At 43.1% G+C, this 14,149-nt stretch overlaps 1 protein-coding gene across 8 annotated transcripts in view; it reads left to right on the top strand.

Moving 5' to 3' along the window:
• TENM1 (teneurin transmembrane protein 1) overlaps positions 1 to 14,149 on the top strand; it is a 1,357,925-nt gene that overhangs the window by 1,324,737 nt on the left and 19,039 nt on the right. For all 8 annotated transcript variants that reach the window (XM_073547613.1, XM_073547619.1, XM_073547618.1 and 5 more), the window contains one exon: positions 12,413 to 12,709. In XM_073547613.1, coding sequence (XP_073403714.1) covers positions 12,413 to 12,709 — 297 coding nt within the window. The remainder of the gene's footprint in view (positions 1 to 12,412; positions 12,710 to 14,149) is intronic.

Below are 14,149 nucleotides of genomic sequence, written 5' to 3'. Positions count from 1 at the left end.
TACTGTATGGGCACACATCAGGGCTCGGAAGGGAAGTAGTGACGTTTTGGAATGCAGACTTTGATGGCATGGTCTGCGGGTGTCATGTTGCTTTTGGAGAGCCCCTGATGTACCTAAACAGTGGAAACCCCCCACAAGTGACCCCATTTTGGAAACTAGACCCCCTAATGAACTTATCTAGATGTGTGGTGAGCACTTTGAACCCCCCAGTGCTTCACAGAAGTTTATAACGACCGGGCGTGAAAATAAAAATATCGTATTTTTTCAACAAACATCATCTTTTAGTCCCATTTTTTTTATTTTCCCAAGGGTAACAGGAGAAATTGGACCCCAAAAGTTGTTGTCCAATTTGTCCTGAGTACGCTGATACCTCATATGTGGGAGAAAACTACTGTATGGGCAAACGTCGGGGCTCGGAAGGGAAGTAGTGACGTTTTGGAATGCAGACTTTGATTGGTCTGCGGGTGTCATGTGCGTTTGGAGAGCCCCTGATGTACCTAAACTATTGAAACTCCCCACAAGTGACCGCATTTTGGAAACTAGACCCCCCACGGAGCTTATCTAGATGTGTGGAGAGCACTTTGACCCCCCAAGTGCTTCACAGAAGTTTATAACGCCTGGGCGTGAAAATAAAAAAAACATTTTTTTCCGCAAAATTATATTTTTGCCCCCAATTTTTTATTTTCCTAAGGGTAACAGGAGAAATTGGACCCCAAAAGTTGTTTTTTAATTTGTTCTGAGTAGGCTGATACCCTAAATGTGGGGGTAAAACACTGTTTGGGAGCATGGCAGAGCTTGGAAGGGAAGGAGCACCATTTGACTTTTTCAACGCAGAATTGGCTGGAATTGAGATCAGACGCCATGTTGCCTTTGGAGAGCACCTGATGTGCCCAAACAGTGGAAACCCCCCAATTATAACTCCAACCCTAACCTCAACACACCCCTAACCCTAATCTGAGCCCTAGCCCTAACCCTAACCCTAGCCCTAACCCTACCCTAACCCTAACCCTAGCGGGAAAATGGAAATAAATACATTTTCTTTTAGTTTTATTATTTTTCCCTAACTAAGGGGGTGATAACGGGGGGTTTGATTTACTATTTATGGTGGTTTTTATGTTTGGTAGCTGTCGCACGCTAAAAGACGCTTTTTATTGTAAAAATAGTTTTTGCATCACCACATATTGTGAGCTATAATTTTTCCGTATTTTGACCCACCGAGTCATGTGAGGTCTTATTTTTTGCGGAACGAGTTGACGTTTTTATTGGTACCATTTTCGGGCACGTGACATTTTTTGATCGCTTTTTATTCCGATTTTTGGGACGCAGAATGAACAAAAACCAGCGTTTCATGAATTTCTTTTGGGGGTGCGTTTACACCGTTCCGCGTGCGGTAAAATTGATAATGCAGTTTTATTCCTCGGGTCAGTACGGTTACAGCGATACCTCATTTAGGTTGTTTTTTTATGTTTTGTCGGTTTTTTGCAATGAAAACAATTTTATATAAAAAATAATTATTTTTGTATCGCTTTATTCTGCGAGCTATAACTTTTTTATTTTTTTGCGGATGATGCTGTATGGTGGCTTGTTTTTTGCGGGACAAGATGATGTTTTCAGCGGTACTATGGATATTTATATGTGTCTTTCTGATCGCGCGTTATTGCACTTTTTGTTCGGTGGTATGATAATAAATCATTATTTTTTGCTTCGTTTTTTATTTTTATTTTTTAAGGGGTTCGCTAAAGGGGTTAACTAATGGGACAGTTTTATAGGGAAGGTCATTACGGACGCGGCGATACCAAATATGTGTACTTTTATTGTTTTTGTTTTTTTTATTTTGAAAAAATGGATTTATTGGGGAATATTTTTTTTTTTTTTACTAATTTATTTAGCGATTTTTTTTTAATTATTTTTAACACTTTTTTTTTTTTTTTTTACTTTATTACCTTGTCCCAGGTGGGACATCACTGTCCTGTGACAGATCGCTGATCTGTCACATCACAGATCACTGTGACAGATCAGCGATCTGTCACAGGCACTGCTGCAGACTTCCTCATGCCTGCGCTTTGCAGGCAGTGAGGAAGTCAGCTCCCTGCAGGCCCCCGTCGCCATCTTGGATCCGGGGGCCTGTAGGGAAAGAGCCCCCCGCAGCAACGCTGCACATTGCGCTGCCGTGGGGGGCTCAGGGAAGCACGGAGGGAGCCCCCTCCCTGCCGATGCTTCCCTTTAACCCCCGGTACACCGTGATCGCGTTTGATCACGGTGTGCAAGGGGTTAACGTGTCGGGGGCGGTCCGTGAACGCCCCTAACACATTGTGCCGGGTGTCAGCTATGATAATTAGCTGACACCCGGCCGCGATTAGCGGCGCTCACCACATGGGCGCCGCTGATCGCTGGGACGTAATATTCCGTCCATGGAAGTTAGGTCCAGGGTCACATGGACGGAATATTACGTCCTTTGTAGGTAAGGGGTTAAAGGGTTGACATTGACTTTTAGGATTACTACTTCCAATAGGTGGCACTAGAGTTCTAGTCCTCTTCCTCTCTGAAGAGACAATTTGCATAATTAGCATATTTCCCAGAGGAGCATTGCGGCTTTAAGTCTCCTCATTTTGACATGCTTAGCATTCACTTTCAGATGTATAGTAAATCAGCTCCTAGGAGAGGAGAAGAAAACGGCTCACCTAAACCCTCACTGACTTCCATAAACTATTTTAAAAGACCCCAGACAAGTGACCACTCATCTAACTGCCACTGACATTGCTCCATGGACACGACTGAAGTGGAGCAGAAGTGGCAGTGACTGTCCCTCACAAACGGGAGCAGAATCATTAACCGCAGACAAGCTCACCAGCAGGTATAGGGAGTTCCCAAGCTGTCAGCTGGCGTTCTCAACCCAGCCTAGCAGCAACTGAGCTCTGCTCGCTTAAGCGCCACTCTAGCTGTCAGGAGAGCAGACAACTTATATCCCGGGTGACGGCTTTCTGTGGTGCGAATTAGAAGGTCGTTGTGAGGTCAGGAAGTAAACTTCCCTCCTTTTAATCAAGTAGTCAGCTAGATAATTTTGGGAATCAGGACCTTGCAGCGCTGGGGTCCTGGGTTCAAATCCCACCAAGGACAACATCTGCAAGGAGTTTGTATGTTCTCCCCATGTTTGCGTGGGTTTCCTCCCACATTCCAAAGACATACTGATAGGGAATTTAGTTTGTGAGCCCCATTGGGGACAGTGCCAATTATGTCTGTAAAGCGCTGTGGAATTAATGGTGCTATGTAAATGAGTAAAATAAATAAATAAAAATAAATAAATTGAAGAAGATGGTTAAAAGAAAAAAAGATGAGGAATATCGTACATTTCAATAGGAATGGACAGAGAAATTCGCCTTCGTAAAGAGAGCAGGTTCTACAGTGTGTCTAATATGCAATTATAAAATTGCCTTGCATGCATTGCTCCTTATCCCCTATCCTTCTATGTATGGTTCCTTATCTCCTATCCTTGTATGCATGGCTCCTTATCGCCTATGCTTGTATCCATGGTTTCTATAAAAAAAATCCTAATTACTTTGCCTGTGCGCCCTCGCTGCATCTCGTTCCGGCACCAGCAGCCCTCCTGCCCAGCGATCACATGGCCCCACTCAATAAGATAATGAATATTCACTCCACGCCTATAGGAGTGGAGAGGTGTGCATATTCATTACCTTAGTGAGCGGGGCCATGTTATCGCTCTGTCGGAAATGCTGCTGGCACCGGAAGGAACAAGATGCAGTGAGAGCACACAGGAAGGTGAATAAGATGTGTGGTGGAAGCTGGCGATTGCGACTGTCACTGTGCGCTATTACAGAGAAATGAATATTCATTTCTCTTTAGCGGCGGCACAGGCTTTAGCCACAGCCGCCACCTCCTTCTCTGTGACCCGCCGCTCCCCCTCCCCCGCCGGCTCCTGCCTCTGTGACCCACTGCTCTGCCGCTCCCCCACCCCGCTGTCTTTCTGGGACAATTGACTCATGTATAAGCCGAGGGGGGCATTTTCAGCACAAAAAAATGTGTATATACATGAGTATATACAAATAAAAGACATGTCTCTGTCAGCAAAAACTGTTCACGATCGTACCACCATGATGGCAAATCAAATTGTGGCAACACAAGTGAAGGACATAAATACAGCACCATTCTTTTCTCTCGCTTTGGATGAGTCAACAGACGTTAGCCATTTATCCCAGTTCAGCGTGATTGCAAGGTATGCTGACGGTGACACACTACATGAGGAAATTCTTGCTGTTTTGCATTTGAAAGGCACAACAAGAGGGGAGGATTTATTCAAGTCTTTCACTGAGCTCCCTAAAGAAAAAAATCTACCAATGGATAAACTTATTTCGGTGTGTATGGTGCTCCATGCATGGTGGGGAAAACCAAAGGATTCGTAGCGCTTCTTCATGAACATGAAAAGAGACCTATCCTTAGATTTCAGTGCATCCTACATCAGGAGGCACTTTGTGCTGCGAAGTGTGTCGAGCAGCTTGGTGAGGTGATGTTGCTGGTCATTCGGATGGTCAACTTTATTGTTGCCCAAACTTTAAATGATCACCAGTTTTAAATAATTCTGGATGAAGCTGGGAAAAATTTTCCTGGTCTGCTTCTGGATAGCCATGTGCGTTGGTTGTCAATAGGGAATGGGCTCAGCCGTTTCGTGGCTTGTCTGACTTTTATTGAAATGAAAAATGTCTAGCATCCTGAGCTAGCTAACACTGAGTGGCTCCTGAAGTGTTACTATCTTGTGGACATGACTGAACTTCTGAACCAGCTCAATGCGAAAATACAAGGCATTGGAAATGCAGTCTTATTCCTTCAACAAGCAGTGTTTGCATTTGAAAACAAGCTAGAACTCTTCATTGCCAACATTGAAATAGGTCGTTTACTACACTTGGAAAAACTGGGAGAGTTTAAAGATTCATGCACAAATAGTGACCCTGCTCAACATCGTGATCTTTAGCAGCTAGCAGGCTTCACATCTAATGTCCTGCAGTCATTCAAAATGCGCTTTGGAGAATTTTGTGAGCGCACTCATCATTTTAAGTTCATCACTCATCCACACAAGTGTGCAGTGGACAGCGCCATTACATTCCCAATGTCTCCGTCAGAGATTTTGAGCTAGAAGCTGCTGACCTGAAGGCCTCAGACATGTGGGTGAATAAGTTCAAGTCACTGAATGAAGATTTAGAAAGACTTGCATGACAGCAAGCAGAGTTGGTGAGCAAACACAAGTAGGGAGAAATGAAAAAACTTCAACCTGCGGACCAGCTGATTGTCAAAACTTGGAACGCGCTTCCCGTCACATACCAAACACTGCAGCATGTGTAATGCTGTAGTGACAATGATTGGCTCTACTTATGCATGTGAGCAATCTTTCTCACATCTAAAGAACATTAAGACCAACCTACGATCACGTTTAACGGATGGAGGTCTCAACGTTTGCATAAAGCTTAATCTCACTATGTATCAACCAGACTACAAAGCCATCAGCAAAACCATGCAGCACCAGAAGTCACATTAATGGTAAGAAGTACTTTATTCATCATTGGTTAGCAACAGCATAACAACAATATTAAAAAGAATTCAGAGACTTATTGTATTTACAATTGGTCTTACATAAAAAATTTACTTGTATTTAGTTTTAAACATATTACATGGCTCTCACGGAATTACATTTTAAAATATGTTGCATTCATGGCTCTCTCAGCCAAAAAGGTTCTCGACTCCTGGTCTACATGGTGACCCCTGACCAAACGATGGCTGCTGGGTTACCCAGGTATGGTGGCCCCTAAGTTTTTGCTCAGAGCAGGAGCTAATATGCCTCCTCGCTGTGTGCAACTGCTTGATCTAATGCCATGCACTGTGAAAACATTGAAGAGTATTAGATCAGTGATCAGGGCAGCGGAAGTTGATGTCACATGGAGGGACTAAGTAAAAAAAGTAAAAATAAAGTATTTGAAAATTGTAAAAATATTTTTAAAAAATCACAAAATAAAGAACAAAAAGGAAATAATATATCAATAAATTCATATACTTAACGCAAAAACAAAAATAAAGAAAAAAAGTATGCATATTTGGTATCATCGCATCCTAAACGACCTGATTTATAAATCTATCCCTCTAGTTAACCCCTTCAATGAACACTGTTAAAGAAATAAATAAAATGATGAGTCAAAAAATGCTTTTTCATCATACCTCCAAACAAAAAGTGAAATAATACACAATCAAAAAGTCAAATGTAAATATAAATAGTATGACTGAAAACTTAATTTTGTCACACAAAAAACACCAGTGGAGAAATAAAACAATATAGCTCCTGGAAATACCAATGCAAAAGCAATTTTTTTTTATTCTATAAAATTGTTTTTATTGTGTAAAAGTGGCAAAACATAAAAACAAGACATAAATATAGTATTGTTGTAATTGCACCAACCCAAAAATATTCGTCTATTCACTTATACCAATTCTTGACCTGCTATTGATTTGTTTATTATGTCTCCCAAAGATTGCAGTAAAACTCGGCTCACATTTATCCTCTGCTCTTCTCTGAGCACTTACACCAAGGTTTCCACATAAATCTCTGAAATATGTGATACAGACACACCCTCTGGAGGAAGAGTTGCTATAATGAGGCAGATGGAGACATTGTAGATGCTGTCTTGCCTATGTTTTTACAGTGTCTGTCTTTTAAGATGTGCAAAAAGCATGGTCAGCAACAGTTTTGTGCACCTTGATGGAAATTGTGATGTAAGTGTTCAGCATGAAGTGCAGGATAAATGTGAACCTAAATGTTATGTAAAATGTTCCCAGTGAAAGCTTCAGCTCAATCCACTTACTGTAAAAAGTAAATCCCCACTCAGGTTTTTCATCTGTTAATAGAAATATAGGGGACTTCCATGTTACTGGTAAGACAAAGTGTTAGGCGTCGGGTTCTGCAGCTGCACAGCGGGAATCCAGAGCCTTGCATCCGGTGGTCTCCCATTCTCCACCGACTGCTCAGGAGCCTGCACAGCAATCTCGGCATCCCAGATGCTCTGCTCAGACCAGTTCTGTAGGACTGGTTGTTGCTGCCACCTCTGGGTCAGCAATAGCAGCGCAGGCTGTCCTGCAGCAAGCCACTCCAGAGTCCTCTCGCCCCGCTACTGGGCATGCTCACGAGACGATCTCCCATTGGAGATCGGGAGTCACGTGCTCAGGCCCTTCTCTTGATCTGATTGGTCCATCTCAGAGATCTGGAAGGTCCCGGCAGCTCACGGCTATAAAAGGCCCGCATGGCCGCTCGGCCGTGCGCTAGTATAGACTCTTCTTGCTAGATGTGTGAATGGTGATGGATGTATGATTCTGGTGACTGACTTATTAAGATTCCCCTCCCTCTGATATTACGCAAGAGGATAGGGAACTATAGAAAGAGTCAGCGCCAGTCAGTGGCAAACCTTAGGCCACTGTGCACACCGCACCTCTACACTAGCGTCTGGTGGTGTCACGTCTCTCACGGCACTATCGCATAGCGGCTGTGTCTGCCGCTGCGCTGCATTTAGCAGCACTTGCCGGCGTCCGCAGTAGCGACGCCACATGCAGAGTAGGTCTAGACGGACACTGTCCCCTGTCTTGGGCCCCTGTCCTGTGACCAGATACCGTGCGTGCAATTTCGCTGAGACCTGTGAGTCTAACAGGCTCGGTGTTTATGTTTATGTTACAGCGCCTCTGTGAGTTAACAGAGTCCGCTCTGCGCACATCGGGTGACATTGAACCCATGCACATTATACCACCATATAGCGCGTCTGCCATTGTCTAGCAGCGGTTTTAACATCTACTGCACGGTGAACCCCGGGTGGCGAACGCACTTCTATTATTTAATATTTAGTGCGTTCCGCCGTCCCTAACACAAAGGCTCTGAAACAGCAAAAAGGCTTCCCCCAAAAGAAATCTAGCATAATCTATGCTTCCAAATCAAAATTCCCCCCTTCCCTTCAGTGCCACACTTTGTGTTTAAACCGCATTTAGCATCCACATGTTAATCAGTGCTGTAGCGATAGAGCATGCTTAATTTACAGGGTGTGCTTCCAACGTACTGGTCACTACAACGGTAGGTTTGCAATTTTCACTTAGCAACATCTAATAATAATAATTTTATTTCTATAGTGCCAACATATTCCGCAGCACTTTACATTATAGAGGGGACTTCTACAGACAATAGACATTACAGCATAGCAATAAACACAGATCAAAACAGATACCAAGAGGAATGAGGGCCCTGCTCGCAAGCTTACAATCTATAAGGAAAAAGGGGAGACAGATGGTGACAATTGCTTTTATTGTATTTATTGTTTGGACCATGTCTAGTGTAAGAATTGGGTGTTCCTGTTACTGCTTGAACTAGTTAGCAGTCTAAATATGTAACAGTACAGACACAGAGGGCTATTAAATGCAAAAAGCATGTGAGAACATGATGCAAGGAACCTGGTTATGGTAAAAAATTTTGAAATGAGTCACACAGGGATATATAGGTTAATGCCTTGAGGTGAAAGGCCAGTCTGAACAAATGCGTTTTTAAGGCACGCTTAAAACTGAGGGGATTGGGGAATAATCGTACTAGCCTGGGTAGTGCATTCCAAAGAAATGGGGCGGCACAAGAAAAGTCTTGGAGACGAGAGTGGGAGGTTCTGATTAATGAGGATGTTAACCTCAGATCATTAGCAAAAAGGAGGGCACGGGTAGGGTGGTAGGCTGAGATGAGGGAGGAGATGTAGGGCGGTGCTGAGCCATGGAGGGCTTTGTGGGTAAGGGTAATAAGTTTATACTGAATTCTGGAGTGAATGGGTAGCCAGTGTAAGGACTGGCACAAGGTAGAGGCATTGGTATAACAATTAGTGAGGAGTATGATCCTAGCTGCAACATTCAGGACAGATTGGAGAGGAGAGAGTTTGGTAAGAGGGAGACCGATTAGTAGAGAGTTACAATAGTCCAGACGAGAATGAATAAGAGAAACAGTAAGAGTTTTTGCAGAGTCGAAAGTAAAAAGGGTCGAATTCTAGAAATGTTTTTGAGGTGCAGATAACAAGAGCGAGCCAGTTATCGGATGTGGGGGGGCAAAGGAAAGCTCAGAGTCAAGTATGACCCCAAGACAGCGGGCATGTTGCTGGGGAGTAATGGTGGAACCACACACGGAAATGGCAATGTCGGGCATAGTAGAGGAAGAAAACATGAGGAGTTTAGTTTTTGACAGGTTCAGTTTCAGATAGAGGGAGGACATGATGTTAGAAACAGTGGTAAGACAATCACTGGTGTTTTCCAAAAAGGCAGGCATGATATCAGGAGAAGAAGTGTATAATTGAGTGTCATCAGCATAGAGATGGTATTGGAAACCAAATCTACTGATTGTTTGACCAATAGGGGCAGTATACAAAGAGAAGAGGCGGGTGCCTAGAACCGATCCTTGAGGAACCCCAACAGTAAGGGGAAGATGAAAGGAGGAGGAGCCAGCAAAAGATACAGTAAAGGAGCGGTCAGAGAGATAGGAGGAGAACCAGGAGAGAATGGTGTTCTTGAGGCCAATGGAACAGAGCATAGTGAGGAGTAGCTGATGATCCACAGTGTCGAATGCTGCAGAGAGATCCAAGAGATTTAGCATGGAGTAATGACCATTTGATTTAGCTGTTAGTAGATCATTAGAGACTTTAGTGAGGGTAGTTTCAGTAGAATGTAAAGAGCGGAAACCAGATTGGAGAGGGTCGAGAAGAGAGTTTTCTGAGAGATAGCGGATAAGACGGGAGTGGACCAGGCGTTCCAGGAGTTTAGAGATGAAGGGAAGACTAGAAACAGATCTATAGCTAGCGGCACAGTTTTGGTCGAGGGATGGTTTTTTAAGTAGTGGATGTATGATGGCATGCTTAAATGAGGAGGGAAAGATACCAGAAGAGAGAGAGAGGTTAAATATTTTAGTTAGGTGAGGGGTGACAGCAGGGGACAGGGTCTGGAGTAGATGTGACGGAAATGGGTCACTGGTGCAAGTGAAGATGCAAGGAGCCTGCTTACTTCTTCTTCTTTGACTGGTTCAAAGTCAGAGAGTGAGCTAGATGCAGTGGGGGAGGGAGGACAGTGCATGGTATGAGATGACTGGGAGATAATTTCCTGTCGGATCTGGTCAATTTTTTCTTTGAAGTAATTGGCCAGATCATCAGCTCAAAGCTCCGTGGTAGGGGCCTGTACTCTTGGGTTGAGTAGAGAATGAAAAGTGTCAAAGAGACATTTAGGGTTATTGGACAGTGAAGTGATGAGGGTGTTGAAATAGGTTTGTTTTGAGAGGTGAAGGGCAGTGTTGTATGTTCGAAGCATAAACTTATAATGGATGAAATCTTCGGGTAGGTTGGATTTTCTCCACAGGCGTTCGGCGCACCTGGAGCACCGCTGCAGGAAACATGTTTGCAGGGTGCTCCAGGGTTGTCGCCATCTGTGTTGTGGTGTTCTATGAATAGGAAGAGCAAATTCATCCAGGGCACTTTGAAGTGTTACATTGTAATGCTTCAATGCAGAATCAGGACATGAAAGGGAGGAGATAGGGGCCAATGAAGACTGCAAGTTCTTCATAAGTTTCTGGGTGTTAATGGCCTGTATGTTTCAATAAATATGGACAGTGGGGGTGACCTGAACTGCCTGGCAGTTCTTGATAGAGAATGAAAGAAGGTTGTGGTTAGAGAGCGGGAGAGGGGAGTTTGCAAAATCATCCACTGCACAAAGCCGAGAGAAGACCAAGTCGAGGGAGTTCCCGTCTTCATGCGTTGGAGAATTAGTAAGCTGCAAAAGGCAAACGAGGAGGTTAGAGATAAAAGGTGAGTAGCAGATTGGGAGAGGGGAAGAGCAATGGGGATGTTGAAATCGCCCATGATGAGGGTAGGCATGTCACAGGAGAGAAAATGTGGAAGCCAAGTGGCAAAATGATCCAGGAACTGATGGGAGGGGCCGGGAGGACGATATACCACCGCCACTTGCATGGAGAAGGGGGTGTAGAGTCTGATGGCATGGACCTCAAAAGAAGGAAAGACAAGTGAGGGTACTTGAGGGATAACCTGAAAGGTACATTTTGATGATAGGAGCAGACCAACGCCTCCACCTGCTCTATTGTCTGATCTTGGGGTATGAGAGAAGTGTAGTCCCCCGTATGAAAGAGCAGCAGCAGCGGTAGTGTCTGACTGCTGGATCCAGGTTTCAGTAAGAGCCAGGAGGTTAAGAGAATAAAGGGCATGTCACACTAAGAGATATCGCTAGCAATATCGCTATAACTTGTGACGTTAGAGCGATATTGCTAGCGATATCGCTGTGTCTGATACTTACCTACAACCCGCTCCCCCGCTGGTTATCGCTGATCGCGCGAGAACAGGCTGGACTGTTTCTCGTCGTCAGCTTCCTGCGGCGCTTCCTGCTGTGACGACGAGCGACGCGTGGAGCCGGGCGGGAGGACGTCTGGATCGCCTGGTGTGACAGGTAAGTAGCGACCCCTGTCCCCAGCGATGTCGCTAGTGAGATCTGCCTGTGTGGCAGCTCACTAGCGACCACTTAGCGATGCACCAGCGATCCTGACAGCGTCATATCGCTGGTCGGGATCGCTGGTGCATCGCTAAGTGTGACAGTACCCTTAGAAAGGAAAAAGTCATGAGTGAAGGAGAGTTTGTTACACACTGAGTGAGAATTCCAAAGTGCACAATTAAGAGAGACAGATGGCATGCAGGGAATATTAATAAGATTAGAGGGGTTTCTGAGCGTAGCAGTTGGGGGGTTTGACTTTCTATAACATGGGGGACCAGGGTTTGGAGCAATGTCTCCTGCGACTAGGAGAAGGAGGATAGAAAGAGTGACCAGATGGTTAAGTGATTTGTGAGAGTGTCTCTTATGTTGAATGGTGGGACTGAATGGATCTGTGCAATTTAGCAATGTGAAAAGAGCGTGAGTGCTATACATAGGAGAGGAAAGGAGTGAGGGGCCAATATGGACGGAATGTAGAGAGTTAATACCAGGGCGGTGGATGTGTGTAAATGCAGCGGCCAGGATATAAATTATACAAATGCCTATGGTAAATATTTGGAGTTGCCCAAGTCTACAGGGAAGAGATTTATTTATTTGTCTTACCTGTCGTAATGTTACCTGTAGTAATGTTGCTCTCAGATGGGGTAGCAAACCTCTGGTGACATATTCTCTTTATTTTCTATGTAGCTTGTAACTATGCTTCCTTAAGTCAAGGTCACGTATGCAATGTGGGCTGAATATTATTCAAATCATTTATTCCAAGCTAGCACTACTGAGGTGACAGCGAGAGCATGATCTGACTTCATTTTACTTATCAGTTGTTCCATTGGGATCTGTATTTCATGAATCATTTGTGCTTACATTTTAGGCTCACAACCGAAACTTATTATCCATTGATTTTGATCACATCACCAGAACAGGAAAAATTTACGACGATCATCGAAAATTCACACTTCGAATTCTTTATGATAAAACTGGACATCCCATCTTGTGGTCACCAAGCAGCAAGTATCAAGAAGTTAACATCACATACTCACCAAATGGGCTGGTTACCTCCATTCAAAGAGGAACATGGACTGAGAAAATAGAGTATGATCAAAATGGAAAGATGGTTTCACGAATTTGGGCCAATGGCAAAATATGGAGTTACACTTATGAGGAAAAGGTATGTAAATGCTTAAATCCTTGCAAGTCTTTTTCTATATAACCTCGCTAATAGCAAGAAGGAACGGTGCGGGGAGAGATTCAGGGCTCTAACAATGAACTGAGTGAAGGTTTATTTATTCTTTTACTAAAGAAGAATAATCGTTAAACCAAGTAGCATAATAGAAAACAAAGCGAAATGAAAGGATATCACGACAATGCCTTCCAGCTGTCTTTTATGACTGAATAATGGTTCATTCCCGTTTACATATAAGTCTCTTAAATAGTCAATTGATCACAGTAGTTTCATAAGATGTAAAAGGAAGCAGATGTCATTAGTTTTATAAAAGTCTTGCTGTTAAAATATCTCCTAAATGGCAATCTATTAAAGAAAGAATAGAAAATGTGCCTTAATTCAGATATGTTCTATAGTAATAAAATAGTGATTTAGTAATACATATAAGCCATATCTACATAATCATTTCATTTCTTTAAAGTGGAAGTTCACCACTAGACAAGTTAGAGCCAACAGCTATAAAATGTGAAAATATATAACTTTTTTCAATACGTTAACTATTTTGTCTCCTTAGGGTACATTTCTATTCAACCCATTTGTAGCAGAAATTTCTGCGACAGGAGAAATCATTTCCATATATTTGAATGGAGTATTTTCTGCATCATGTGCATAGACTTCTGCAATCCCCATATAGATGAATGCAACTGTTGCAGATTTGTCTTTCCACAAAGCCTTCGTGCGTGACCCCAATTATATTTCACATCTGAATGTACAGTATTTGTTACTGTTTTACAAATAAAAATTATTCAACTGGTCAATCCTGACTACAAACCAGCTCCTCTGTAGTCAGGCTCAGTAGAGACTTTCCCATATGTAAACTGTTCCCTCTATGTCATTTGGCTGCATGCGCTCAGATAGCAAACAGCTGGCTACAATGACTTATAATAACCATCTCATCGGCAGGGGAAGTAATAAAAAAAGTTGAGGTGCCATTGGAACCTAGATTGGTAAGGAGGGTTGGAAGAAGAGTGTTTGTTTAGTGTTGGAAAAGAAAACTCATGCACTTTGGGAGAAAAATTTGCAGTATATGCCACAATGGTATACAGTTTGCTGTTGTTATGCATTGATCATACACTATGGGGGAAGAAAGCATCATTGGCATGCATCACTTATGGAAATGCATTTTTGGCTTTCATCCAGGAGTCGCTAACCTGAAAGAGTAGAAGTCTGAGGGGCAAGAAAATAAATTAGGTTACTAAAAGGCAATAATACATTTGGTTTCTGGCTCACATGTTCAGTATCTTATCAGTATTTTGCATCAATATTTGAAAACCAAAATCAGGAAAGGAACAATCAGAGGAATTGTATTATAGAAACACATGCACCATTTCAGTATTTCTCACCCACTCCTAGTTATGGCTTACAAATACTTAGATAAAAAACTCA

This window comes from Dendrobates tinctorius, unplaced genomic scaffold (assembly GCF_039654945.1).
Source record: "Dendrobates tinctorius isolate UK_male_01 unplaced genomic scaffold, ASM3965494v1 ptg000154l, whole genome shotgun sequence".
Lineage (NCBI taxonomy): Eukaryota > Metazoa > Chordata > Amphibia > Anura > Dendrobatidae > Dendrobates > Dendrobates tinctorius.
The sequence above is the reverse complement of the archived record's forward strand: the minus strand, read 5'-3'. Positions and strand labels throughout refer to the sequence as shown.